The 26,006-nt window shown below is 40.1% G+C and overlaps 4 protein-coding genes across 7 annotated transcripts; 2 read left to right on the top strand and 2 right to left on the bottom strand.

Annotated features, from left to right (window-relative positions):
• The first annotated feature begins 2,359 nt into the window (after nucleotides 1-2,359).
• nuak2 (NUAK family, SNF1-like kinase, 2) lies at nucleotides 2,360-11,847 on the top strand. The gene is made up of 6 exons (XM_067587328.1): nucleotides 2,360-2,915; nucleotides 5,999-6,119; nucleotides 6,681-6,832; nucleotides 7,916-7,981; nucleotides 8,158-8,410; nucleotides 8,557-11,847. Exons 1-6 carry the CDS (start codon nucleotides 2,685-2,687, stop codon nucleotides 9,606-9,608), a joined length of 1,875 nt encoding a protein of 624 aa, XP_067443429.1. The 5' UTR covers nucleotides 2,360-2,684; the 3' UTR covers nucleotides 9,609-11,847.
• ccnd3 (cyclin D3) lies at nucleotides 3,708-15,653 on the bottom strand. 3 transcript variants are annotated; one of them, XR_010928158.1, is made up of 7 exons: nucleotides 14,776-15,653; nucleotides 14,466-14,696; nucleotides 13,804-13,966; nucleotides 12,829-12,965; nucleotides 12,327-12,563; nucleotides 4,534-4,768; nucleotides 3,708-3,874 (listed from the first exon to the last, which is right to left on the bottom strand). XR_010928158.1 is itself a non-coding variant. In XM_067587330.1 (5 exons), the coding sequence occupies exons 1-5, from the start codon at nucleotides 15,010-15,012 to the stop codon at nucleotides 12,384-12,386; spliced, it is 948 nt and encodes a 315-aa protein (XP_067443431.1). In that variant the 5' UTR covers nucleotides 15,013-15,652; the 3' UTR covers nucleotides 11,858-12,383. The 3 variants fall into 3 exon arrangements, 1 of the variants encoding a protein (XP_067443431.1); XR_010928157.1 differs by having other exon boundaries at nucleotides 3,709-3,874; nucleotides 4,569-4,768; XM_067587330.1 differs by lacking the exons at nucleotides 3,708-3,874; nucleotides 4,534-4,768 and having other exon boundaries at nucleotides 11,858-12,563; nucleotides 14,776-15,652.
• med20 (mediator complex subunit 20) lies at nucleotides 14,526-25,965 on the top strand. Of its 2 annotated transcripts, none has more exons than XM_067587332.1 (4): nucleotides 14,526-14,615; nucleotides 23,121-23,266; nucleotides 25,197-25,450; nucleotides 25,534-25,965. In XM_067587332.1, the coding sequence occupies exons 1-4, from the start codon at nucleotides 14,599-14,601 to the stop codon at nucleotides 25,753-25,755; spliced, it is 639 nt and encodes a 212-aa protein (XP_067443433.1). In that variant the 5' UTR covers nucleotides 14,526-14,598; the 3' UTR covers nucleotides 25,756-25,965. The 2 variants fall into 2 exon arrangements, with proteins under 2 accessions (XP_067443433.1, XP_067443434.1); XM_067587333.1 differs by lacking the exon at nucleotides 14,526-14,615 and adding an exon at nucleotides 22,707-22,871.
• bysl (bystin-like) lies at nucleotides 16,626-22,598 on the bottom strand. Its single transcript, XM_067587329.1, has 7 exons — nucleotides 22,207-22,598; nucleotides 21,424-21,580; nucleotides 21,159-21,297; nucleotides 20,801-20,934; nucleotides 20,530-20,690; nucleotides 17,553-17,655; nucleotides 16,626-17,366 (listed from the first exon to the last, which is right to left on the bottom strand). Exons 1-7 carry the CDS (start codon nucleotides 22,466-22,468, stop codon nucleotides 17,012-17,014), a joined length of 1,311 nt encoding a protein of 436 aa, XP_067443430.1. The 5' UTR covers nucleotides 22,469-22,598; the 3' UTR covers nucleotides 16,626-17,011.
• Nucleotides 25,966-26,006: the final 41 nt, after the last annotated feature.

Here is a 26,006-nt window from a genome sequence, read left to right on the forward strand (position 1 = left end):
CATCATCAGCATATAAATGTAATTGCTGGTTGCTTGTGGTCCAAAGAAGACTGAGCATGCGCAGTTGAAACAATCTATACCTCTGTTTTTCTGATGGACTCTACAATGCGAGGTTTATTTAGTTAAATTTTCATAAACTACTCATATCTGGTACATTTCAGCACTTCTTGGTTTAATATAAAATACACATTTTTTCTCATATATCAATCTATATGACAAACTTTTGTTAGATAAAGAGGCTATGAAAAAGGTAAAAAAAAAAAAGAGATAACCAGTTTTGGGCATGATGTAAGGACCCCATGCTCCCAGTAAACCACTCTTCTGGCAGGATGACATCAGCAACATCTTGAATGTCCCACTTTTTGATAGTCTAGAAAAGCTTCTAGACTTTGATTTCATAAATATAAAATATTTGACATATAAAACACTATTAGTGACAAATCTTTGTGATTTATAATGTTTATATGTAAATGTGTTTCCTGTGCAGGTACACAGTGATCAGTATTTATTTATGTTCCCTACATTCAACAATTTTTCTTATAATAATCTTTGTTCTTGTCTACATGCTAATCTTTCCTAAGTCTTATTCTTTCAAGATTGTGTGCATTTCCTTCCGATCTCTGATTACAATTACAATTTCCTCTGCATACATGGGTGAAGAAACACTGACACGCTGCTCAGACAGCTGAGAGGCAAATACAAAGGGTTAGGAGGTCAATTAAGACAGAATTTGGCCATGCACCAGTTGGCTTAAGGTGTGAGATCTGAGTGTTCCTGAAATCAGGATGTCAGCTCATCCTGTCCTGACTGTTTTGTTGTTGTTTTCATATTATTAGTATTAAGTACAAAGATGTTTAACAGAGCCACTGTCAAAGATTTACTTCTTAAAGTCAATGGTTCAGATCAGTCAACCTAAATTGTTGCAGCTGGTGACTGCATGCTGATCTCTAGTGGCCAACAGCTGTAACGACACTACCAATCCAATCCATGCTCTTTCCTATAATTCATTCATTTCAGTTCACCACAGACTAAGTCAAGTTGATTGAATAGTTTATTAACCACAAACATGTATTTTATCTCCATGAAGTCAGCTAAGATTTGAAATGTAGTATCTTTGTGGAATCGAGGAAATCAAAGCAGACTGCCTCTTGAAGAGCTGTGTGAGTTAAATATGTGATTTTACAGTCAGTCTTAATCAGCTATGGATGGATATACTGTAGGTTATGTTGGAAATGGAATCACCGGCTCATTCATCAGTATTTGGATTTTTTTTTTCTCAAGTGGATGATTCGGGGGAAACGGCCACAATACTCACGTATCATTAATGTATATAATCAATTAAATTCATGCTTTATTTTAATTAATTCGGAAGTATATATTTGTTTTGTGCAAAATATTTCATGTTAAAGGTACAGCCCATATTGCACGGCTTTATATAGAAGTTCAGAGTTTGTATCACAGTTCACTTGGTGCGTTCGCTCTACTTATCTGCACACACCGGTTGTAGCAGCAGTCGCCCACCAGCTGAGTGATCTGCATTTTGTGTTTTGACATAGCCTTCTACTACTAGTATACTATACAGCTACTAATACAGCTATTTATTTCACTGAATTCCGCTGCTGCAACTACTGTTACACAGTTTATAACAAAAACTTGAAGCACCATTGAACTTAAAGTTACCCTCCATTCAAAAATGTGTTTTGCTTATTGTTACTTCACTTGACTGCACGAGCTCCACTGTGTAGAATGATGTTTGTGAAGAGTTTGACACTAGAGGACATTTATCTGCAGAAAGTGGAAACTTTCCCTGTGCTCACCTTAAATGTGAGTTTAAGATGTGTGGGGGTTTTTTGTTGGGTTTTTTTTTTTTGGAAAACCATATCAGAAAAAAATATTATTCAGTATTTTTATGTCTTAAAATGCGTCAGGAGGGGACCTTTGAACATTGTTTAATCTGTTTCAATTTGTTTTGAGGCTTCAAAAAATGCAAGATTTTTTTTTCAATAAAAAATAGATGCATTTAAACAGTAATAAAAACACCAGGAGAGAACTACACATTTGAACACATAAACTGACCTCAATCTGTGTTTTCACCGGCACCGCCCGGCGTTGACAATCAAAGGCTCCTCTGTGTACCTGAAACGCCCCTCGACTATTTGACGTGTCCGGCGGCTAGCGATATTTTTTTCTAGGATGGCGAAGTCATGACCCGCCCTATTCTGCCTCTGATTGGCTTATCCTGATATTCTTACCCTAGTTCTAACCAATCCAACCAACGTAGGCAACGACTATTAGCCAATCAGTGGCAGAGTAGGGCGGGTCATGACTTCGCCATCCTAGGAAAACAAAAACTTTGCCATCCAGCTACAGGCGGAGCTCCGCTTCTCCCAGCATGCTATGTACCTGCTGCTAGTAGGTGCCAGCACTGCGAGACAGAAAGATAGGCTACTCTCCGCGGTGAGGTCAGATGTTTCGGTCTCTGTCTCCAGCATTTAGTTTTAGTTATCTGCCTCACAATTGGACTTGGGGCAGCTCATTTACATCTTTATCTGATTTTTTACCTGAGTAACTTAAAAGCAACTTTCACCGACAACGAGAGAAGCTCCAGACGGAGGAATGCAGTTTAGCAACAACACCTGCGTCCGTTGATAAACCGAAAGAAATACATCAGCGTTTTTGTCAGGATGGACGGCGTGAGTGTTGCCCGTCTCTCGTCAAACTTTAGGCCGCCTGTCGGGGGAGTTTTACCCGATGAAAATGTCGGGAAAGCTCCGTCCCAGGTGCCCGTGAAAAAACAAGCCGTGAAGAGACACCACCACAAACACAACCTGAAGCACAGGTACGAGTTTCTGGAGACTCTCGGGAAAGGAACATACGGCAAAGTGAAGAAAGCCAAGGAAAGATCCGGTAGACTGGTAGGTTTTTATCTTCACTTATCACCATTTTACCATTTAAACCAACTGTAATGCCTTAATCAACGATGCCCACATCTGCAGCCAGTATTAAGGTCTGTTTGTTCTACTGTCCTGTTGGCCACCTGTTGTTTGTACTATTTTTAGAGGCACCGTCTGCACAAAGGACGTCTACATTTGGATTTTAATTTGGGTAAAACTACTCAACAGTCTGTTAAACGTGTGACCCATATTGCTGAATTGCCAAACACTAAAATGGTCCAGTGTATTTGCTGATGAAGTTTGCCTAAGAGTTCTCTGTTTGCTCTAGAGGGGGGGCTTGCACTCATTTTTCCCAGTGTTTTTTGAACTCTATGTCCAGTCTGTGTATTTCATAAGAGCACAGAATAAGCCTTTAAAAAATCCATCTACAGTATGTATTAATCTAAACATTTCTTGTCACTGAGCACTATGAAATGTGTGGATAATGCTCTGTTGGTTAAAAGGTTTGGCACAACTACACAGTCTTGGTCTGGTGTGTGAAGTAAAATAAAATTGTGCAAGCATTTCCACATCATTATATCAGTTTCTGCATCGCTGAGGCAAACACAATATCTTAAGTGGTAATTTGTGGTGTATTTAAAAAAAAAAGAAAGATGGCTTGCCAACAAAAGCAATGTGTGTGATCGAGATCATCCTATAAAGACTCTGACATAATGAATGATTGAAAATGATCCCTGTAAACCTGTCACTGCACACAAAAGGTTCGTTTATTATCAATATTATCAATTTCAGACATTCATTTAATCACTTCCCTATTTTATTCATCAAGGAAAAGGCGTTTCGTTGGCAATACAGAGTGAATTTGTCCCGTGGGGAGAGTTTAACACGGGAAAGTTGAGTAGCTTTCATTATGTGTTTCTGATGAAGTCAGGGGGGGAAAATGCAACTTGCCTTTCAGGTGGATTCCAGTTCTCCATGACCTAAGGGGAAATAGGAAGTATTTAACGTATAAATACTGTAGACTGGACAGAGATAAGCCAGAGATAAGGGGACATAGAGGAGTTAGCAAGTCTATCCCAGTCAGAACTTGTGATTTAAAAAAAAAACAAAAAAAAAATTAGACATTCAAGCTTTTCTATTTCTAAACAGCTACAAGTGGATTATGGTGCTATTGGTTGACAAAATTGTAGAAAGACATTTCAGTTTAAAGCAATACAATTCAACACCTCCAAAATGACCTTAATTATGAATCAACACTACTCTTAAAAACGATATAAACTTAATGAAGGTAGGATTCATTTCAGGGCTGCTGTACAAACTGTGTTGTACACTTGATAATTTGCATTCTGCTAGAGGACTTTTTTTTCTATATCTTAATGTATCAAACATTTATCCAGGAAATGTAAATTGTAGGAAAATTACCAAAAACAAAAAGCAAGGATGTAAATGCTTTTTCCACTTTGGTGGTTCAGTAGTTTCAGGTTCTGTCACTGCTTAAAAAAAAAAACAAACAAAAGAAAAATACTTGGCCCTAGAAGTGAACTGCCATTGTTGTTAAGTCTGGTTCAGCAGCCAAGTCATGTTTACCAGAAATGCTCTCTGTGAAAAGATTGTGTTTGTTGAGAGTGAAAGCACTCACAAGTCAAGGAAGAAACAGGAATTTCCCTTCAGTACCTGCAGTCAACAGGTAGAGATGCATGTTCAGCCTTGTCTACACACCCGTCTCTGCTCTCGCATCGTCTTGCATGACTTGCTGCCGCTGCTGCCGCCGCCGCCGCTGCTGCGGCGTGCTTTTATAGGATATGAGTTGGTGTCTGGGATTCATCCCTCCAGGCAGCTCCCTGATCCGCGTTCCTCAAACCCCCCGTGTTCAACTGTCAAAATACAGATTAGCACAATTGCAACAAATATGGCTTAAATATCAGTTTGCATAGATATAATATATAGAGTAGACGATTAATTTGCTTTGTTTTTAATCTGCCTACCTTTGTATTGGCAGCGTAAAGGGCAAAGATATGTGATTTGACACAGGGAGTGACACAACATAAAGGGTGGCTTCATCTTGCGTGCGCTGTGCCACTATAGCTGTTCTCATTGTCTGAGTGCATAAGTTTGATTACATAACCCATTTAGGTGGGGGGCGTTCAGTATAGATTGAAGTAGGTTTGCATGACGCCCCAATTAAACACTCTTTTTCACTGATGAATGGTGAGTTTTTTGTGATTTTTGTTTTTTGTAGCGCAAAATTATTCTTTTAGTGTGTTTGTACAAGACCTGAGTGTGAAATATCAAAGATTTCAACCTCTCAGTGCTTATTGCGTGCAAACTGACAGCAACAAAGACCGCACACACACACGCAGATAACCTCACAGGGGTGTTAACTCATCATGAGTGTGACTTCAGCCCTGTCTGACAGCTTTGCAAACAAACGCAGGAAACCTCAGCTCCCAGATTCAGGAAAAAAAGGTCAGTGTGGTTTTGAACACCGAGGAGCACCAAGACCAGACGGTGACTCATGATGCGAGACGGGTCGTGTGTTGAAACTGATATGAGAAGTCGCTGCTTTACTCATTTCCCCCCCCCTCAAGTATATAGCCTTGAAGGTTACGAGCGAGAGGAAACGAGGACACTCCGCTACCAGTGCCCCCCGGTGCCCCATGACACCCCTCCACCTTGGGGTAGACGGCTGACGCACTCAGCGTGCAGAGGAATCTCAGGCATCTGAGCTCCAAATAAACGCAACATACAGACATGTATGTGATAGGTCTACGAACACAGACACGGACAGATACTATTCAGATTTAAATGTCCTTATTCTGTGGCTCTCGCAGACATAACAGCAGACAATAGATTTCTTTACAGCAGACAGTACTTGACCCGGCATTCCCTCTGCCTCGTCTGAAACAACACAGCAGAGTTTTCAGTTCACTGCCCATTGTTCTTCTCACAACAGGACGATCCTTATATGGAAGGCATTTCTTATTAAAGCTGCTGACCACTGTGTTGATGTTTAATTTGTCGTTAAAGTAGAATTCAGCTCTCACTTTTCAAATAATTCTGAAAAATAAAGAAGTCAAATATTCTTCCTTTTTTTTTTTTCCAAGGTTGCCATAAAGTCCATCAGAAAGGAGAAGATCAAGGATGAGCAAGACCTGGTTCATATTCGCAGAGAAATTGAGATCATGTCCTCACTCTGTCACCCGCACATCATCACCATATATGAAGGTACAGTACACACAAACACATTTAGTGATTGTAGGGTGTGTGTGGTTTTTTTTTGTGTGTGTGTATATTCAAGCGTAGCTTTGTTGTTTGACTTTCGGAGTTGAATCTCTGAGCCACATGCAGATTGAAACGTGATCCCTGGAAGAAGGACATCTCTCAATCAGTCTCTGTTTGAATTCAGAGAGTTTGGTCACGCAAGTCTTTGTGGTTACAGGTTACATAAGCACCGATACCAAAGCTGAACCCTGTCAGCGCTGTGGCGTAATGTGCAGGGCCTCGTGGCTTCCAATGCGCCTTCACGCCTGATGAGATGGTCATCGCTCAGTGTTGTCCACCTTTGTTTGTTTGTTTTGCTGTACAATTATCATGGGTCCTTGTTTATCCGAACGAGTGCGATCTAGAGGTTGTACAAGAAGATGGAAAACAGAAATATGCTTTAAATTAACAACATGTTACATATGTGTGTACTGTATCCCATTTAAATGCTTGGAGTCGCATGTTTTAAGACAAAAAAAATTTGGATTTCAAAAACAAGTAAATGCTGTTTGTTTTCTCTTTCAGTATTTGAAAACAAGGACAAAATCGTGATTGTGATGGAGTACGCCAGCCGGGGGGACCTGTATGACTACATCTGTGACAAAAGGAACATCTCTGAACGGGAGGCCAGGCACTTCTTCAGACAGATTGTATCAGCTGTGCACTACTGCCATCAGGTAAGGCAGTTTTTCTCAATCTAATGCGGTCTTACAGAACATATAAAGATGTTTACAGAAAGTATAATCTAGGGGAAATTGATATTATGTCTTAATTCATAAGTAATGCATGAAAACAGAATAGAGTATATAAGACCCTGTCAGATCTTCACCCATGGCTACTACGTCAAACCTAATGACGCAGAGCTCCACTCAGACTGGCTGCTTGGCTCGTTGTTTTTTTCCAGGGCACCGGCACCCCCAAAGTTACATAATGGGCATTATTCAGTGTCAGCCCGCTGATTTGAACAGGGAGGCTGTGAGAACGATGCAGAAGGGAATGAACATTTGGTCTGTAGAGAGCCAGCGTCAGGGCTAAAGGCCAGCCATCCCAACACACACACACACACGCATGGTCTCACACTCTAATGAGTGTGTGATGGGACAGAAGGGCTCTGCAAACACACACAATCAGTTGTTGCTGTAGTTCAGAACTGTAATTACAAACATTTAGAGCACACTATATTTTACTGTAGCTGCACAGCATTTATAAATATTGGCAGGACAGTATTTACAGAGGGAATTGCCCTCTGTTAACCATCTGTCTTTTTTCACTTTTATTGAATCCTGATGTCTAAGTAAATATTGTATTTTCCGTGTCATATGCAATCAGGAAGAGGCCATATAAATTCTTATGTCACAGGTTATATTTTACACGGTGATGAATTTTAAAATATTACAGGCAAAAGTTCCTCCATGGCTGCATCTTTACAATAAATAAATGCTACACAACCTAAAAAGGATGTGTCTGTTGCTACAATAAGTGCCCATATGTAAGAAGCAGTTGACCTGCATTTCTGAAGGCAAACCAAGTTCAAACTCTGCTTGAGTCAAAGGCATGCCCCCCTACAGAGCGGAGGACAATGAAGCATAGCTGACGTACCAGAAAAAAATCTTCACTTGGAAAAGAATGTGTTCTGACCCAGTAATGACTAATCCTTTTATATAATATAGACAACTTCCAGTAAACTGATGTGTAATGGCGTGTTAGCATTGTAAGAAATATTGTTATGCAAATAATTTATTCTTCTTCTTTTCTCTTAGAACGGAATAGTACACCGGGACCTGAAACTGGAGAATATTTTACTAGATGGCAATGGCAATGTTAAGGTATGTATAAGTCCCACACAATCAGAAATGAGCATTTACACAAAGACTTACAGTCATTAGAAATGTTTAAAAAGAGTAATATGTGTTATGAGAAATTGACGAGGGGTAGTGACACACAGAAAAGCAACAAAAGTTCTGACATTGCTCAGCTTGACGTCTACTTCTTGTTCTTGCAGATCGCAGACTTTGGCCTGTCGAACCTTTACCACGGTGACGAGTATCTTCAAACGTTTTGTGGCAGCCCTCTGTATGCCTCCCCAGAGATTGTAAATGGACGGCCGTACCGAGGGCCCGAGGTGGACACGTGGTCCCTCGGGGTGCTGCTCTATACTATGGTTCACGGCACCATGCCTTTTGACGGAAACAACCACAAAATCCTGGTCCAGCAGATTAGCACCGGAAACTACCGGAAACCCAACAACCCTTCTGGTGAGTCTTTCAGCTGAGGTTTTCGTCAAAGGGACTGAAAGATTATTTTGGTGTATATTTTGCACTTTATTTTATGACAATGTATTGTTTTCCCTAGTTGAACACACAAATTAACAGAGTTTTTCTTTTCTGTTGCTCTCTATCAGATGCATGTGGGCTTATTCGTTGGATGCTGATGGTAAATCCTGAGCGCAGAGCTACAATAGAGGAGATTGCGGGACACTGGTGGCTTAACTGGGGCTACCAGCAGCCATTACTGGCTGAGACAAAGAGCAGTCCAGTAGAGCAGACTTCCTCACCAGCCTCTCCATCAACAACTCACCCTGCAGGGCTGGCCAGCGTCGCTAGTTGGCTGCGCCGTACATCAAGGCCTTTACTGGAGAACGGCTCCAAGATGCGCTGCCTGCTCCGCTCGCAGGGTGGTGGCGGGGAAGTAGTGCGGCAGCGCTCTCTGCGAAGATCGCGAAAGGAGAACAATGTCTCCCAGACCGTTCATGAAGGGAGCACGGACACTCGACCTTCCAAGGGTATTCTAAAGAGACGCAACAGCGTGAAACAGAAGGTAATAAGTGAAACCCCAGCTGTAAGTTCAGCGGAACCTCAGAAGGTCTTGGGTTTGTCAACACCAGCCAATGCTGCCCCCTCAGCTGCATTGCTGCCTCGCAAAGGTATCTTAAAGAAGCCCACAGAGCAAGAGTCCGGGTACTACTCCTCCTCTCCTGAGAACAGTGACTCCGGCTGGGTTCCACCAACCAAAGAGTGCCCTTCAGCACCGACCTACAGGAAAGGCATCCTGAAGCGCAACGGGAAGTTCTCCTCAGGTGGGCTACAGGAGTTTGGCTCTCTGGACCAACTGGCGGCTTCTTTGCCCCGCAGTGGCACCAGGTCGAGACCAAGCGGAGCCATCAGCGAGGACAGCATTCTGTCTTCAGAGTCCTTTGACCAACTGGATCTACCAGACCGTGTAGGACCACCAACACAAATGGATAAACCAGCCAAGGCTAGCATGAGAGGATGCGTATCTGCTGACAACCTGCTGGACATCCAAGAAGACAGGATCCTTAGAGATGGGTTGCTGAGACCCTGGAACTGCTACGAGTCTGGAGTGGCTGACAGTGCCTTTTCTATCACAGACTGTGATAATGTAACAGAGGCTTACAAACAGGCCATGATTATACGGGGCTCCGCTGCAAGCTGAAGACCAGTGATTAGTGAAGGACAATGAATATTGAACTGTTTTTCATTGAGTATCTTAAAACGATTGCAATTTTGTCATGATAGCCAAAGTGCATTATGTGACACTACCAGCACAAAGTAGTGATGATTATTTTGGCGAAGTCCGGGAGCTGCACCAAATTGTACCAAAAAGGAGGAGACTTCTTGTAAAACATCGGATTGTACTTCAGAACGCGTTTGATAAATGATACCTACTTCAATTAGTTTATTAAATAGCTTGTAATTTGAGTAAAACAGGCTAATAATTGCCAGATGGCTTTGTATTTTAGAAAAATTATAACGGTATCTGCACTAGAAAATGTCTATTTCAAAGATTCTCAGGAGAAGAGAGCTGCTGTTGGTCGATCAGGAGCTCCAGTTTTCAACACGAGAACTTACTATCAAAAGTGTAGCTGATACAAAAACATAAAACCAAAACACTGGTCTGCAATGTCAAAAATGAACAGTTTGTAGAACATATAGCTTCAGCGATGATAAACTGGGAAACAGACATCTGCTTATATTATAACTGCAAAATATTTTTTAATCCAGTTAGTGTCATTTATTCTCACCAGAGCAGTTTGAGAAGTGTTTATGACTTAATCGCTGTTTTGGATTCTAGCTTTGTGAAAGCTGATCATCTGTCAACATTATGTTTATCTAATTACATCAGTAACATATAGGTTCAGTTTTAGCATCGGTTCTCTTTTACCATGTACTACAGCTTTTACTGCATTTTAGGATGTGGGGGAGGAATTACATTTCATGGATACCAAAGAGCAATTTTGCTAATGTTTCTGGATCTTTTTTTGTTTATCTTTATTTAAGCACAAGCAAAACGTGCCAAGAGGACATTTGTTTGTAACAGGGACTTCAGCTCTCAGAGCATTTTTTTTAAAGTGTTGTTTTTCCTTGAAATGACTTGCTCTAAGTTTGGATAATGACTTGAAATAATAATCATGACACACACTGACTCACAACAAAAGCAACTTGTAGAACCTGCTTTCGCTCCCAAGCCGACACTGGTACACAAACACAGGTGGCAGTTTCACAGGGAAGGTGGGGCACATTATGCCACTTCATGGTTTTTGAAGGTCTCAATTTAAGAAATCAGTGAGTTTTGAAACTAAATTGTGAGCTTCAGCTAACTATGCTGCGTACAATGTGGCACACACGTTCCTGTGAGACCTTTCAACTTTCAACTGAATATTGGAAATTGGTCATGAGGCTCAGGTGTGATACCTGGGCCGATAATTTCCCAAAGCAAGATTAGGTTAGACATATAAAAAAATAAAGTAGAATAAAGATCTTGGTTACTCAACACTGGAAAACAAAACTTGCAAAATAGATTCAAGAATTAAATGTATTAGATTTAATAACATTTGCTTTGTAAATATCTTATTTGCTTATGTGCAAATCTTGCTTTATGAATACCCCCAGTGGTCGAAGAAAAGCACATCAGTATGTTTTTGTGTCTGTATGAAATTTCATGCTGCACACTGCGATTACTGAATTAGATTGTCCTGCTGGCATTGAATCAGAACATCAAGCCGGCGCCTGGAACAGCACTTTATCAGACCATCGAAACCTGAGAGCTGATAAATAAACTGTGCACTCATCATTTTATTGATTTCATGTTACTTCAGTTGCACAAGTCAGTAACCAGAATCTGCTGAAACCATGCTGTTGTTCAGAAACTGGAATGTAAAGAATGTTTTTTTCATTTAATTATGATTTCATTTAATTGTGACTTTTTTTTTTTGGCACACTACTTTATGAGGCTGATCAGGAATTTAAAGCCAGTATTTGTGTGTAAAAGTAAACTAAGAATTCTCTAAATTTCAACTGGAAGTTTTGTCATTTCTGGAGTCTAAGGGATCGTATTAAGGATTGAGCTGTACTCAGTCACTGGTGATAATTGATCATTTATGTGTGACAAACTGGAAAAATGCAGTCAGCCTATGGGAAGACAGGTCTAAAATGGTATTTGTTTTATTTTGGTGTAATTTAATGTGCAATTTGGGCATTTCATCACAGTTTTTGTGTCTCTTGTCCCAGAAGAAGTTGCAGGTGTGCAGGCTCTATGAATATTTTTATTATCTGACTGCAGCTAAAACTATCTGTGCCAAAGTTTACTGGCTTATCCATTAAATGACTTTGTGATCTGCCACGCTGTTGTTAGCGGGATGAGGAAATCAATAAAAACAAAACAAAGTACTCAAGTGCTGCCTCTTGTTGTTAGTGACCTACATGCCAATGTTTTATGTAGTTTAACAGTATTGATATTCTATGTAGTCACAAGGGAATTCACTACCATGTTAAACATGCATGCAAACATCCATTAAAACTTAGAACTGTCCATATGTAAAGCTCATATTACATTTTCAATTCATTCATATACCTGCACAGTATTTGAGTACATGTGAATAGAAGATATTACATTAAAAAATTAGCCAACATTGCTATTAGGATTCAAAGCAAATCAACTGTCAATATCACAAAAAGTTAAGTGTAACAGAATAAGGGAAGCAAGAGCAACAATGTTATATTTCAAAGCTGCATTAGCCATTACAAAATACTTAAAAATGTGCAGCAACAGAGTGATATTTAAGAAAAATTTGCATCATTTCTCAAACTGTAGTAACATTCAGTCAACATGCAAAGAGCCATTAAAATTAAATGGCGTATTTTTGCCTGCTACCTCTTGTTCTCTCCTGGCTGTCAATGTACAATTGATGGCAGGGAGGAGTGTTGAGTATTAGAGCTTCATTTCCTCGGGTGATGTCACCGGTGTCAATACAACATCCTGAATGTCAGCCGGGGTGTAGCTGATCTCTGAGCTGCATTCCCCTGATCTGCAAACGCTAGCCTGGAAACAAGAGGGCAGGCTGAGCTCCAACACAGTCCATAGCTGCTCATAGCAGAGGAGAACACAGTTCTGTTCAGGGTCAGATGAAAAAGAAAAACAATCATAAGGTCATCAGTTGGTCATGGACAGACTTTTTCTGTGGATCTTGACCAATATTACATGTGTTGCTCTTCCAAAAATGGATTTCACAGTTGCTACTTTTCCTCAGACTGATTGTTCGGGGCACTGCTAAAATAGTCACAAACACACCAGTAAATACGCACAACAAGGAAAAGTTAAAAGTGATATTATGGTTTTACTTTGTCTGAAAATGCCACTTATACATTACCCTTACCAGATCAATGGCTAGAAGGTCGGCCAAAAACTTCATCACTGAATCAGAGGAGTCGTCCACTAACTTTAGCCTCTGCGTAGCAATGCTCACACAGGCACATGCAACAGTGGAGGGCAGGAACACTGAAAACTTGCAGTCTGGGAATAAATTAAAAATAGATTACTTACACTAAAAATGAAAAAGAATCACATCTAGTAGTTGCTATTTATCATAAGCACTTTACACATAAGACTACTGCAACAATGAGAAAGTCAGTAAGGGAAAGGTGGTAGGTAATTAGACATATGCTACCATTGTGTACACACCCTGTTAGACAAAGGCAAGTGCTTAACACCAGACATTTCCAAAACATGATCATCTGATATGATATCCTAATAGCTTCAGGCAGGAGAAATGCTGAGACAAAAAGTCAGCCATTCAATTCCGGCTCAGACACCTTTTTGAATGGTGTGAACAACGTCAGGAGCTGGGAATTGTCTTAATTTTATGGGTTTTAATGTCAAATAGCTTGTCTAAAAGGGCCTGACTGACTGTATCCCTGCGACCTGTTGCCTCGGGCAGCATCACAGAGATTCGTGGGAAATCAGCCAGCTGAATAGAGGGACGCAGGTCTTTCACAGCAGACAATACAGGATTACACAAACTCAGCTCTCTGTCTCCAAAATGAACTGCTGACACATCGTAATCAAAGTTATGGCTCTGCTTTGTGCCAATTGTTACGTAGAGAGTCACCAGTAACCAGCTACATTTAATGCTCACTAGCTGTTAAACCAGCAAAAAAAATGTACTTTATTTAACTGCAAAGGATATACGACAGCTGTGTTAATTGCCTTCAAACAATAAAATGGCCTTAACTGACCAAAGAAATCATTTAACACAAGAAAATAGGTGAAAACAAAATATTTTTTTATCCACTCCCAACTGTGTCTTGCTGAATTGTATTTGGAGAAACCCTCCCATCGTTGTGTAACTTACCTATGGCTGCCAGGGCAATGTAGGAGTGAACATGCCTACGCATGTTTTGAAGGTGGTTTGGTCGAACAAAGGGGAGAGCGTGAAGAACTGGCTCCAGGAAATCAGAGGGTACCACAGAGGCCAGACACCAGTCTAACCTGGACACCACTGCTACCTCCCACTGCTACAATACACAAACACATTCCTCTAAACCAATAAACCATCAAAAACTCCACTACAGGAGTAGTGTCACAGAAGTTGTTTTTATTACGTGGATACAGATTTTATCTATTTATAATAGAGAAAAAAAGCTTTTGAACTCTTGATTTCACAATATGTGGTCCCCTATAACATCTTAACACCCATCTAATCTCAGTGAAATGTGTTGTACATCTTTTTATTTGGGGAAACCAGGTCCTGGTGATTGTTAGGCCTGATTCAGGAGCTTCTTGAACACACTTTAAAGCCCTATTTTACAGATCAATAAGTTGTGTGTTGTAGAAGTTGTTTATAGAGAAATAAAGCTGGGTGTGGGAGTTGTTATTAGAGAGGTTGTTGAATATTTTCTGCTAAAGACAATCATGACTCTCTCAATAGACTGATAGTCCACAAACTCCACTTTTTAAATCTTTGCACTTCTGTTATCCCAAATAACATGTGTACGTCATGTACAAGAGATTTACCAGGATGTCAGAGACTGAAATGGAGTGGTCCGTGTAGATGCACAGCTTGCTAGCAGTCAGGGGGACAGTCTCTCTCATTTTGGAGGCTAGGAACATGGAAACAGCCCCCAAGAGTTGAAGGTTGGACTTTTCAATGGTAAAACGGCTCAGGTAAGAGTCCAGGTAACGCACCGCCAATGGAAATACCTCCTCCTCACATTTCTGCTCCTCGCACACCTGTGGAAGAGCCGACTGTCTCTTTTATTTTCAAGTTATCGTTGTAAATTTGGCTTTTTTTCAGTTTGGGACAGGCCTGGCTAATTCTGCCTACCTGGAACATCCACACTGCCAGTATCCTCCTCATGTAAGGCTGGATATCTGTTTGCACCGCATCAAAGGAGGGAGACACTTGGCTGGTGTTTTCCAGTACCGTCAGGTTGCGTAGTGCTCTCAGGTCCCCGGTGACAGCAGGGTCGCGGCCCGCCCGAACAAACACTTCACCCTGCGTTTCAGCCGCATATTGATCTCTGGCTCGATTTTGAACCTTTTCATTCGCATAAAGATCCATTTATTCAACTGCTAAGTTGAATGCAGAAGCAGTCAACCATTTCTACGTCTAAACCGTTCATATACACCGGAGAACACCTTAAAATATCAATGAACCGTTAAGCTAACGTTAGCTCCCAACCGATAACGGTCCTACAACTTCACAAACTGCATTTATAAGATAAGATACAAGATTTATAAGGCGTCATATTTTCATTTAAGCCGAATTTCAATAATTTTCAATATGGCCCAACAGAAAAAAAAATACGCGTTTAAAGTCGTTTTAAACGGCTTTATGAAGCTGTTAGTTGCTACACGGAAGACACGTCGGTGCTCTGAGCTAACTAGCCTTAGATGCTAATCCTAGTAGGAGCCGTTAAAACGTATAACCACTGTAGGCTTTACGGTATAAGATATTTATTTTATTTTATTTTTTTTTTACAACCTTTAGTCCCCCTGGTGTGTTTGTTATTGTGGACTCTAGTCGCATAGCACACATAGTGCTGCAAACTTCTTGTATATAATTACCTGTTTCAATAAAGCTGTTTAACAAACAAAAAAAAACCTAAGCTAGGTGTAATGTTTATCACAGATCATCATATAGTTTCTATATCTATGATGTTTATCATTTTCATCATCTTAATTCAGCATGTTAGCATGCTAAAATTACTAGAATTAAACTAAACACTACGTACAGCTGGGCTGGTGGGAATCAGAGCTACATTAGTTTTGTGGGTATTTAGTCATAAACCAAAGTATTCCAATGTAAACCTGGACTTTTCACTTGTCACCTGATGATGGCACTACATTTAAAGTTTAAGTCCCCCTTCACTCAAAAAAGTGTTTTTCTTCTTGCCTCTTTGGTTGGACATCACAAATAGTTTGGAGCCATTTTATGAGGTAGAAGGACTTGTTTTCATTTTAAACATTTTAATGAGGGAATTGTCCTTTTTCTGTGCAGAAACCATATTTGATGCACAGTATTTATATATGTCTCAAAACATGTCTGGAGTGGAGCTTTAAGGGATAATGTGGACAGGGACATGAATGTACCATATTCCATGGCAATCCATCAAATTGTCGAGACATTCAAAATCATGGTGGCGCAGCGGGGGAGGAGGGGGTTCTTACAGTGTCTGGGAATAATGCCTGTACCAAAGTTCGTGACACTCCATCCATCATCCATGTTGAGATATTTCACCGGAGAAGTGAAAACTTTGACCTGCTTGGTGATGCTACAGATAAATCACCAAAATCAGAATAGGCTTCATCCCCCTGGGGACCGTGAATGTCTGTACATTTCCTGGCCACCGTGTAATAGTTTTTTAGATACAGAAATGGTGGACTGACCAACTGACAGACTGTCAGAAAAGCTTTGTTAAAAACCCTTTCTGGTCTACTTGACAGGTCACAAATGGCCCTAATGGTTCATCATCTGAATTTGTTTCCTTTTCAAAGATACCCAGGCAGGTGAAATTAATATTCTCCATGTATGAAAACCACACTGGCCATTGCTCATTAATGTCATGAACATATTGGAAACTCAAACCAAATAGCCAGCCCCAGTTTTTACCTTCTTGTGTGTCTCTTCAAAAGGTGTGAACATGCAATGAAGAGAAACAACTGATCCCCATCCAACTTTCAAAGATTTAGTTTGTTTTTAATTCAAATTGTTGCTTCAAAACAACAGTTGCTCTTCATCAAATACACACAAATACCAGTTTTATATGGTATTCCCATATAATCACTGCACTGAAACTGCAGGAAAAAGCTCAGAGATTCACAATATGAAATTCGAACTGCCACATCACTACTGATGTGCACGTTTGAATGTGCAAACTAATCCGAGCAGCGAATAAAATTGTGGCTCTGAGACACTGTAATGAGTCACTGTGATCTCGGAAACTGACCTTTCATAGGACAGGTATAATAAAGAAAGAATTAACAAGATTTTCTACATGCTAAAGAAAGCATGAACATTTCCATCAGAGTTGGAGGATGCTCCTGACCACAATGAATCCTCAGTCCATTTCAACTGTAACAGGGAGCCCAATTTCAATATCCCGCGACTCTGAGTTTTGCAGTTCTCTGCGGATCTCTGCAGAGATCTGAGGGTGTGTTTGTATCTTGAGCAGCTCCAGCAGTGCTGCCTTCTGTTCGGATGCCAGGTCAGCCTTGTAGCGCTGAGCCAGGGTGAGTAAACTCTGATGCCACAGCACAGGAAGCACACGTTTTTCATTGCGGAAGGACAGGAAGTGAGCCACCAAGGCATCCAGGACACGGAAAGGCAGGGCGTATTTCTTGTCAAGCAAGAGACGTAGGAAAATGCTGTTGGCGCCGTTATACTCCATCTCTGCCAACTTAAGCATCGCAGCGCTGAAAGACAAGAAAGATTGAGCATGCACGTTACACAACCATCCGCGTTATGCAACCTTCACCATGCCGTACTTTGCCTGTACCACATAAAATAAAGTTTTGAAGGATAACTGGCTTGAATCTTATATCTAACAATAAGATGTTGACATCTGTCCGCTGGTGTGTCTCAGTGAAACGAAACCTTACCTGGAATGGAGCACAGGGATTGAGCACTTTGTGAGTATGCTTCCAATGATGATGGCTTCCCTGAGAGTACACGTTCCAGATTCACAGAGGGGAATCAGTATACCTGTGTGACAGAGAGAGCACAAAATATTAAAAAGAGTACTACGTTTCATTAAAGTTTGGAGACCTACCAGAGACGGGTTAACATAAGAATGGTAAAAAAAAAAAAAAAGAATTAACACAGAGACCGAAATATCCTCATTTTAAATTAGATCCTACAATTCCCATAAAACTTTCACATCATACAGGATGGATGGTAGAGATGAGAAAGATCCTCATGTTTACAACAGTTGTATGATTGCAGTTTGCCAATACAACACTACCCATTAACAACGAATGGATTACTTTTAATGTTGGACTTTATTTGTTTGGCACGTTTGTATTTTAAACTGCTGCGGCAGATATATCAGAGCAGTAAAATCTTAATTACAACTTACAGCTGCTGACATGAATGCTATTTGCAAGCCAGAAAGTGAAAATTATGATCACTTTTATATTACTGAACGCTGCATTCAACCCTCTCTGCTTCCAATTTGTAATGCACACATTCTGTTAAAAGTTTGTAGTCTTCATGCCCAAACTGAGACACCTTAGTGAGGACATGTGAGCAACACTTGACAAAGCTCCTCCTGAGCCACAGAGCGCATTACACAACTGTTTTCACAACTATAAAACTCCCTTTCACCAGTAAATGGATTTTGACATAGCAAGCTATTCTCTGATTTAAAAGCGTACAAATAAGAATCGATATGTACGCAGATGACAGCAGGATGCATTCACTGAACTGGAACAAACTTTCATTTTAGCCTACATTTTAAAAAAGTGTTTGAAGTTTAATACAGTAGTTACTACACTAACCATGATGTAGTTCCAGATGGAACCTTATGTTACACACTGCATATAAAACTGAGTTAATTGTGGGCTGCTAATTAGGTATAATGTTGTACTTTATCATGCCTTCATGTTGGTCAAGTAGATCCTAAATAGATTTTGTTTGGTAAAACCATTATATAATGCTTTATTTCAGAGTCTTCAGTGGATTTATTACATGAAAAACATAAAATCAATTCTAATGCTTCATCAATTTTATTAATCAAATATTTAATTTTCTTCTGTATCCGTAATAATTGATGGAAAAGTAATTTCCCTAATGGTCAGTTAGCTCAACAGTTAATACTGTATGTAGTACACCAAAGGGTCAGCTACTTCATTCAACCGTGGGCCAGTTTTTCATTGTTGTTGAATGGGGGGGGGTGAAAACACAGTCCTGTATTTTTCAAATATTTAGTTTTTTTAAATTTCTATTAATTAATTTAAGAATATAATTGATATATGACACTGTTTCTTTTGGGACTATATCCAACAACAAATGTCATTTTTCACATGAACAAGTGAGGAACAACAACTTATACTAATACAAATTTGGCAAAAATGAAAATGTTTCCTCTGTGTTACACTACCAGACTACAGATGCAATAGAAGATTTGTGGAAAAAATAACAAAAGTTCTGGTGTGAACTATGAAAGTGAAAAGTTCAGCTTTCTTCAGGGGCCAAATGTTTTTGCTGGGAGGGCCAGATTCGGCCCATGGGCCACTATTAGCCTACCACTGTAGTACACAGTATAGTGTATTTGTGAGTAACACTGCCACCTAGTGGTGGTGTCTCATACTGGAAGTTTTCATAATATGGGTCATGGGATGTTTGGGGAGAACAGTTCTGTCAAATGGGGACAATCACACAGGACTGGCAGGATTAAATGGGGAAAAAAAATATCCTTGATAATCATTGGCCATAACAAATTCTACATATATGAAACATTATAAGACCCAATTAAATATGAGTGTGTTAATTACTGCGCTTCCAGAGCCAATGGTGTTATTTACCCTGTGGACACTGGCTAATCCTCTGTCAATGTCCTCAGAATAACGTTTCTAAATTTAGCACTGAAATGAGAAATGTGATGCGTCCCAGAAAGCTTGTGTTTTCTTCTTCTGTCAAATCCTCTCTTTCATTACTTTACCCAGTTTTTTTTCCTAAGGGTCATGTGTGACCACAGCTGTGCCTCGCATTAACTGGACATTTAATGAAACAATAACTGGTAATAGCTAACATGAAGGGCTGCAAGGCATATTAGGTTATGAAATCCAACACAATGTTTCCACAGATAATTTAATTTCACCAACAAAGAGGAAGGTGAGTGGGATATGACTGGTGGTACAATCAGGCTTTCAAGATCAATTTTACTTCACAGAGGTGGTGGGATATTATTTACCATCCAACTGGTGGAATCATTGAGAATATGGTGAAAACAGGACTGGCACTAATGTATTCAGTCCTCAACAATTAAATGATAGGTTCGGGTTTTCTGTCTTAATACAATACTGACATGTCGTTATGTACGTGGAAATGGGTCTTGGTTGCTGTAACAATCCTACTCTCCATACTGACTCTATATCCACTCGCTGAAGCATCATATGAGCGTCAGCTGAACTTTGGAATGCATTGTTTCACAAAACGAGGGCTGTAGATTTTGTCCTCCAGCTTCTTAATGCTAAGCTAAGCTACACACGTCCCAACTCTAGCTTTGTACTCAACACACAGACATGAGATTAATATAAATCTTATACAAAGAAAAAGGAAAGTCTGCACACTGTAGCTCCCCTTTCTTTAGATGCAGTTTAATGGGACATCCACAAGTGACGTTTCGAGCTACATGCTCTTCTTCAGAGCTCGAAACATCACTTGTGGATTTCCCCCTAAACTGCTACAGTGTGCCGACTTTCTTTTCTCTTTTATACATTGTTTCTTCAGTCCAGCACCTGTTTTAAAGTTTTTGGATGTGCGCATCTACCACAAACTTATTAACATAAATCTTCTCAACTTTCAAAAGTAGAGCAAAATTAAACTTTCTTTGAAAAGGTTAACTTTCTGTCTCACCTTTGAACCATGCTCCTGGTTTGAACAAAGCCTTCTTCAGGGCACTGTAGAGATGAAAGTTGAGTCGCTTATACTCTGCAATATCATCCCGTACTCGAGGCAGCAGCACCAGGTTGTAAAATCGCTGAGCCATTCGTTCTTTCAGATTGGATGAGAAGATTCTATAACAAAAAACAAACAAAAAAAGAAACGTGGTGAAATATCTGCAGCAAACACAATTATTCTGTCAGCGTAAAATCGTCAATGAGAACCAATCCAGCTGGGGACTCACCTTGTTGCTTGGTACATAGCAGCTGCAGTCCAGGTCTCCGGATCAGTCAAATATAGCACCTGCTCCCAGTTTGAAAGCGCTGGGATGATTTTGAAAGCCTTTGGCAACTTACCACTGCGATATTTTGACAGAACCTGAATCAAAAGAACAAAAATTACAATTATAATTTAAATGTGCTTCAAAATTACAGTCAGGCCTGACAGTGACGGGCAGAGCGGTGACTGATTTCTGCAGAGCACTACTGATATGAGTGCAATCATCATCTGCTCATGCCCTAGTTAGAAGCATTTAATTTGTCCCCATCTGTATATATGTTGGTGTGTGATGCATGTAAGGGTTTCATTTTAAGACAACTCACCTTATTGACACCTTTGTACACTTCTACTATCCTTGGGTCAAGTTGGGGCATTGGAACCCCCGACACCTCTGACATCACTGTTCCTACCTCAGTCTGCTTCTCAGTTATCTTCTCCATGATAATGTCAGCTAAGGTCCGTCTACAAGAACCACAAAGAGAAAACAGTCAGACGTCTAAAGCAGAAACTGAGCTGATGATTTCTGTCATTTAAGTTCAATCACTACAGCTGGTTTCAAGATAAAGTCAGAATTATTCTGCATCTTGCCTCATTGGCGGGTTCTTATTCATGAACATCTCAATGGCCTTCTCGTCGTCAGGGTCGACGACAACTTCAGTGTCACATTCGACATCGCCATCACCAGCTCCGGCTTCTCCCAGCGCTGGCCACTCCTCGTCGGAGTCTGCGTCCTGAGTTTCAGACCCTGAAATGTCATTACAAGACAAAGACAGTCAAATAAGATGCTTGCATAAATAAACCAAACAGCACCACTGATGTTTGTGAAGCACTCTACTGTTTAAGATATCTACCAAGTAGTTAAACCACGACTGAGTGAATTTTTTAATGTAGCTTTACATAACCAAGCATGTTCAACACATATACTCAGTGAGATGTGTCAAGGTCTTTGATCAACTTCTGTTCTTTGAATATATAGTATACAGTGTAGTTTAGGATATAGTATTCCTGATTTACTACTTTTCTGTCAGTAAACCAAATTTCTGAGAATAAGTATAAGTAAGTTATTAATTTCCAAATCTCAGAAGATACATAGGAATTGATTTGTATTATTGAAATTATGCCACAGTCCATAGAGGGTAAAGGTTATTAAACCTACATATAATAGCCAAATGTATGTATAACGTGAACATTACACTTATGTCAGTGTTGTGCTGGTATTCTGCAAATTAATATGGGGGGATTAATAACAGGGGCCCTTTGAAAAACAGCCCCATACCAAAAGGATAAATAAACACTCATATGTACTATATGATGAATATAAACATTTCCAACTTTGTGGGTGCAGTTTAAGAGTTAAATAATAAGTCGTACCAAGGACAGTGACTGGTGTTTTCTTTTTCTCTGGTGCCAGGCCATACTCGGTCTGAAGCTCCTCTTGTTGAATCCGGGCCTGTTGTAAGATCTTCCGTGACAAACGCTCGTCTACGTACTTGTCCTCGTTTTCTGCCCGGCTGTCTCTGCTCTTCACCCGGCCTCGGGCTCGGACCGTGTCCGCCTGCAGGATCTGGTCGGCCAGCGCCACCGTCGCTCCGCTCTTCTCTCCTCCTCCTTTGGACTTTTTCACTTTCGGCATCACTGCAGTTTGATGAAAGCTGTGGCTACAATCTTGGTATTTGGTGTTGGCATGTGCGAGCTAAAGTCAAGTTGTTAAAACACTGTAAACAGTCCCTTGCTCAACACGTGCAGCTCTTCCGTACGAGGGAAGTGACGTAGCTGAAGTCAGCACGTAACATCCGAACTTTTTTAAGCTAGCAAAAAATTAGCAGCTTTATTGGCATGATAGTGTTTTATTATCAAGGCTATATCAATATACATCATCATTAATTGCCAAGAATGTCTCTTTGAAATGTTTAAAATGTTAAATATATGTTTATATTTTATATTTAACATTACCGGAAGATCCATTTTTCACCCGGATGTATTCAACTGAAAGCCAAGAAAGCAACTGGAGGCAAAACATCAATGGGGGTCACTTGGTGAGATGCTTATGGTTTTATCTATATATATATTTTAAAAAATATAACAATTTTAGCAACATTATATGATTCCCATATAGCCACGTTTTCAGCACCCTTCCTCTAACACCGTACATATGTTTCTCACCGTACATCGCTTTGTTTCATTCACACGATGCTCTGCAGGAGCATTAAACGCCTCTGATAACACCTGACTGCAGATTAGATGTTTTCTAACATGATATGGTGTTTTGTCTGTGTGTCCCGTAGTGTGTGCCAGGTGCCTGTGGCAGAGGGGAAGAGTGTGCAGCAGACAGTGGACATGCTGCACAAGAAACTGGAGCAGCTGGGAGCGGTGAAGCAGGGCAGCTTCTGTGTAGACTGTGAGACATACCATGCAACAGGAAATGTCAGCGGTAATATTTAATTTTTTACTTTTTTTATTTTAGCAGTTTTATCCTAAAAACATAAGAAGGCAGCACATTTTCCTCCACTCAAAAATGTGTTTTTCTTCTTGTTCCTGTAGTTGAATGTTTGAGCTTCACTGGGCAGAACGATGCATGTTCAAAATTTGACACTAGAAGGCTGTTTTCACACAATATTCAACTTAAACAAGTGTGATGTGGAAAAGCCTCCAGTGCACAAACACCGAGAATAGACTTTACAGTGAAGTAGGAGACATCTTGTGTCCTGCAGGTAAACTGCATATTTATAGAATCTGGAAATTTTAATGAGGGAGAAGGAGTAGACGCAATTTTATGGGTTCTAACATGGTAATATACCATATCAGACACATATTATTGTTCCAAGCAGAGTATTTTTGCATGTCTGAATACATGTCTTTAGGGGATCTTTAATACTAGAGTTGGTGCTGAAGCAATTAGTCAATTAAATTAATTGTCAACGGTAATTAATCAAACAAAAAATGCAAAATGATAGCTGTGTCTAGGGCTGCAACTAAAGATAGTTTTCATGATCAATTCACCTGTTGATCATTTTCTCGATTGATCGATAGTTGTTTGGTTCATAAAATGTCAAAAAATGTCGATCACGCAATGTTTTGCCACGACCAACAGTCCACAACCCAAAGATATTCAGTTTAAATTCATAGAAGACTAAGGAAACCAGAAAATATTCATATTTATTGAAATTTTCTTCTCAAAAAATGAATCAACCTGATTAATCAATGGCTGAGTCCAGCTTCTCTCATCTGAGTAATAACTGCCTTTCACTGTTTTATAACAATATAAAGTCAGTATCTTTGGGTTTTTGACAGTTGGACAAACAAAACAAGCATTTTTAAGATGTCATCCAGGGCTCTGAAATTTTAACGGACGTTTTTCAGTATTTTCTAGACTAAATGATTGATTGGAAAAAATAAACAAAAGATGAATCAATAATGACAATAATCATTAGTTCAGGTCAACTTTTATTCATATAATGCAATATCACAAATTTGCCTCAGAGGGCTTTACAATCTGGCAGCCCCTCCCAGACGTCCTGTGTCAGCCGAACAGCGTCAGAGAGACACTGATTTTTTTTTTGATTTTTTTTTTACATGAAACTGCTTTATTGAGTGTTTTTACCGGTTTTAATTCCCATGTACACTTGTTTTGGAGAGGAGGAGACATCTGCGGAGAATTCGGCTCCTGGTAAAAACCTGCTGAATGTCTGGATCTCAAGTTGTCAGAGAAAAAAGCTGAGCAAACGTTAGCAGCAGCTTGGCTTGCAGCCCCTTCAGACTGGTCAACACAACAATATATGGAGAAATTTGGAGCTATTTGTTTAGCAGAACAGTTAGAAGTCACGCAGGGAGGAATAGTACAAGCAGCTGACGTTGGCTTGGGCTGAAAGTAGAAAAAGTTGGAAACCGAAGGTTCAGAACAGTGTGAAGCCAGTGCTTTTTGCTCACAGGGATTATTTCTTTCTAAGGTTACCTCATTATTTGACACTTTGGCCAAGTTTAGTGTGAACATCCGACATTGTAACATTATATATATGACTGAAAATAAGGAAAAGCATAATAGGTCCCCTTTAAAGTTGGATCTACACTGTATTACCTTATTGTTCTAACAAATATCTACATGCTGCTGAACAGTGCTTCATATTTTAAAGATTTTCTTACATTTCTGCGTCTAAATCATTAACTATGAAGGTAACTACTCACAGCTATCAGCCAAACATTAGTGGAATTTAATACCACAATGTTTCCCTTTTAAGAAGCTGTGTTAAAGTAAATTATCTTAAGTGGAAACACTCAGTAAAGCAACAGTACTGTACATAATCACAGTACTTGACTAAATAAACGTAACACCTCTGACTGTCAGTCTTATCTATCCATTACAGGTCAGCCCACCAAGCTCTTATATGTGATGCACAACTCTGAAACTCCCTTGAGCTGCCTGGCTCTGTTCGAAGGCGGACCCTGCCTCATAGCCGATGCAAACTTTGACGTTCTCATGGTGAAGCTGAAAAGTCACTTCCAAAACGCCAAGGGCCACAAGGTGGAGTGTCGTGGTTCAAGATACCGCTACTGTGACTTCTTGATAAAAGTTGGTACTGTGACAATGAGCTCCAGCGCACGAGGGATATCAGTAGAGGTATGTAGATCATACTAGTGAGAGTAGAAACATTAGATTTTACCCACTGTGACTGTATATAAACTGTTGGTGTGTTTCCTCAGGTGGAGTACTGTCCCTGTGTGGTTCCAGGGGACTGCTGGAATCTCGTGAAGGAGTTCATGCAGTCGTTTCTCGGCCCCAGCGTCCCTGAACTGCCGTCTGTGTTTGCTGCAAAGCCTGAAGGGCTTTTCGCACCAGCAGACAGCGTCGACACCATGACTCAGTACCTGGAGATGTTCAACAAACTTCGTAAACAGCAAATCCCAGGAAGTAATGTGCGTTGAATTGTCAGCGGGAATGGAGAGATCTATTTTTTTATGTTTGTTTTGATGTTGCCTTAATTCTGGTCCTGTGGATCAGAAAGGTATCCAGGCATTTTTGAAAGCCCGGGATTTTTTTATGTCCATTTTTTGAGCCTCAAAATTGCATTACACCTTCCTATTTGATGAAAACATCTTGTATTAAAGAGACATAGTGGAGAACAGTAGACAGAATCTGTGTGTTCTGTGATGATCTTTTTATAATCATACTCTCA

The sequence above is a fragment of the Thunnus thynnus genome, chromosome 4, assembly GCF_963924715.1.
Source record: "Thunnus thynnus chromosome 4, fThuThy2.1, whole genome shotgun sequence".
In the NCBI taxonomy this organism is placed as follows: domain Eukaryota; kingdom Metazoa; phylum Chordata; class Actinopteri; order Scombriformes; family Scombridae; genus Thunnus; species Thunnus thynnus.

Excerpts from the sequence above, each read along its gene's own strand:
- bysl (XM_067587329.1), bottom strand. The coding sequence starts at position 22,468 with ATGCCGAAAGTGAAAAAGTCCAAAGGAGGAGGAGAGAAGAGCGGAGCG. Across the intron at positions 20,935-21,158 it reads TGTACAAAGGTGTCAATAAG|GTTCTGTCAAAATATCGCAG; the intron begins GTGAGTTGTCTT and ends CTTTTGATTCAG. Across the intron at positions 20,691-20,800 it reads GCTATGTACCAAGCAACAAG|AATCTTCTCATCCAATCTGA; the intron begins GTGAGTCCCCAG and ends TTTTTGTTATAG.
- nuak2 (XM_067587328.1), top strand. The coding sequence starts at position 2,685 with ATGGACGGCGTGAGTGTTGCCCGTCTCTCGTCAAACTTTAGGCCGCCT. Across the intron at positions 2,916-5,998 it reads AGGAAAGATCCGGTAGACTG|GTTGCCATAAAGTCCATCAG; the intron begins GTAGGTTTTTAT and ends TTTTTTTCCAAG. Across the intron at positions 6,833-7,915 it reads CTGTGCACTACTGCCATCAG|AACGGAATAGTACACCGGGA; the intron begins GTAAGGCAGTTT and ends CTTTTCTCTTAG.
- med20 (XM_067587332.1), top strand. Across the intron at positions 23,267-25,196 it reads TGCAACAGGAAATGTCAGCG|GTCAGCCCACCAAGCTCTTA; the intron begins GTAATATTTAAT and ends TATCCATTACAG. Across the intron at positions 25,451-25,533 it reads CACGAGGGATATCAGTAGAG|GTGGAGTACTGTCCCTGTGT; the intron begins GTATGTAGATCA and ends GTGTTTCCTCAG.
- ccnd3 (XM_067587330.1), bottom strand. The coding sequence starts at position 15,012 with ATGGATCTTTATGCGAATGAAAAGGTTCAAAATCGAGCCAGAGATCAA. Across the intron at positions 14,697-14,775 it reads TGGCAGTGTGGATGTTCCAG|TCGGCTCTTCCACAGGTGTG; the intron begins GTAGGCAGAATT and ends TAAAAGAGACAG. Across the intron at positions 13,967-14,465 it reads TTTCAGTCTCTGACATCCTG|CAGTGGGAGGTAGCAGTGGT; the intron begins GTAAATCTCTTG and ends TGTGTATTGTAG.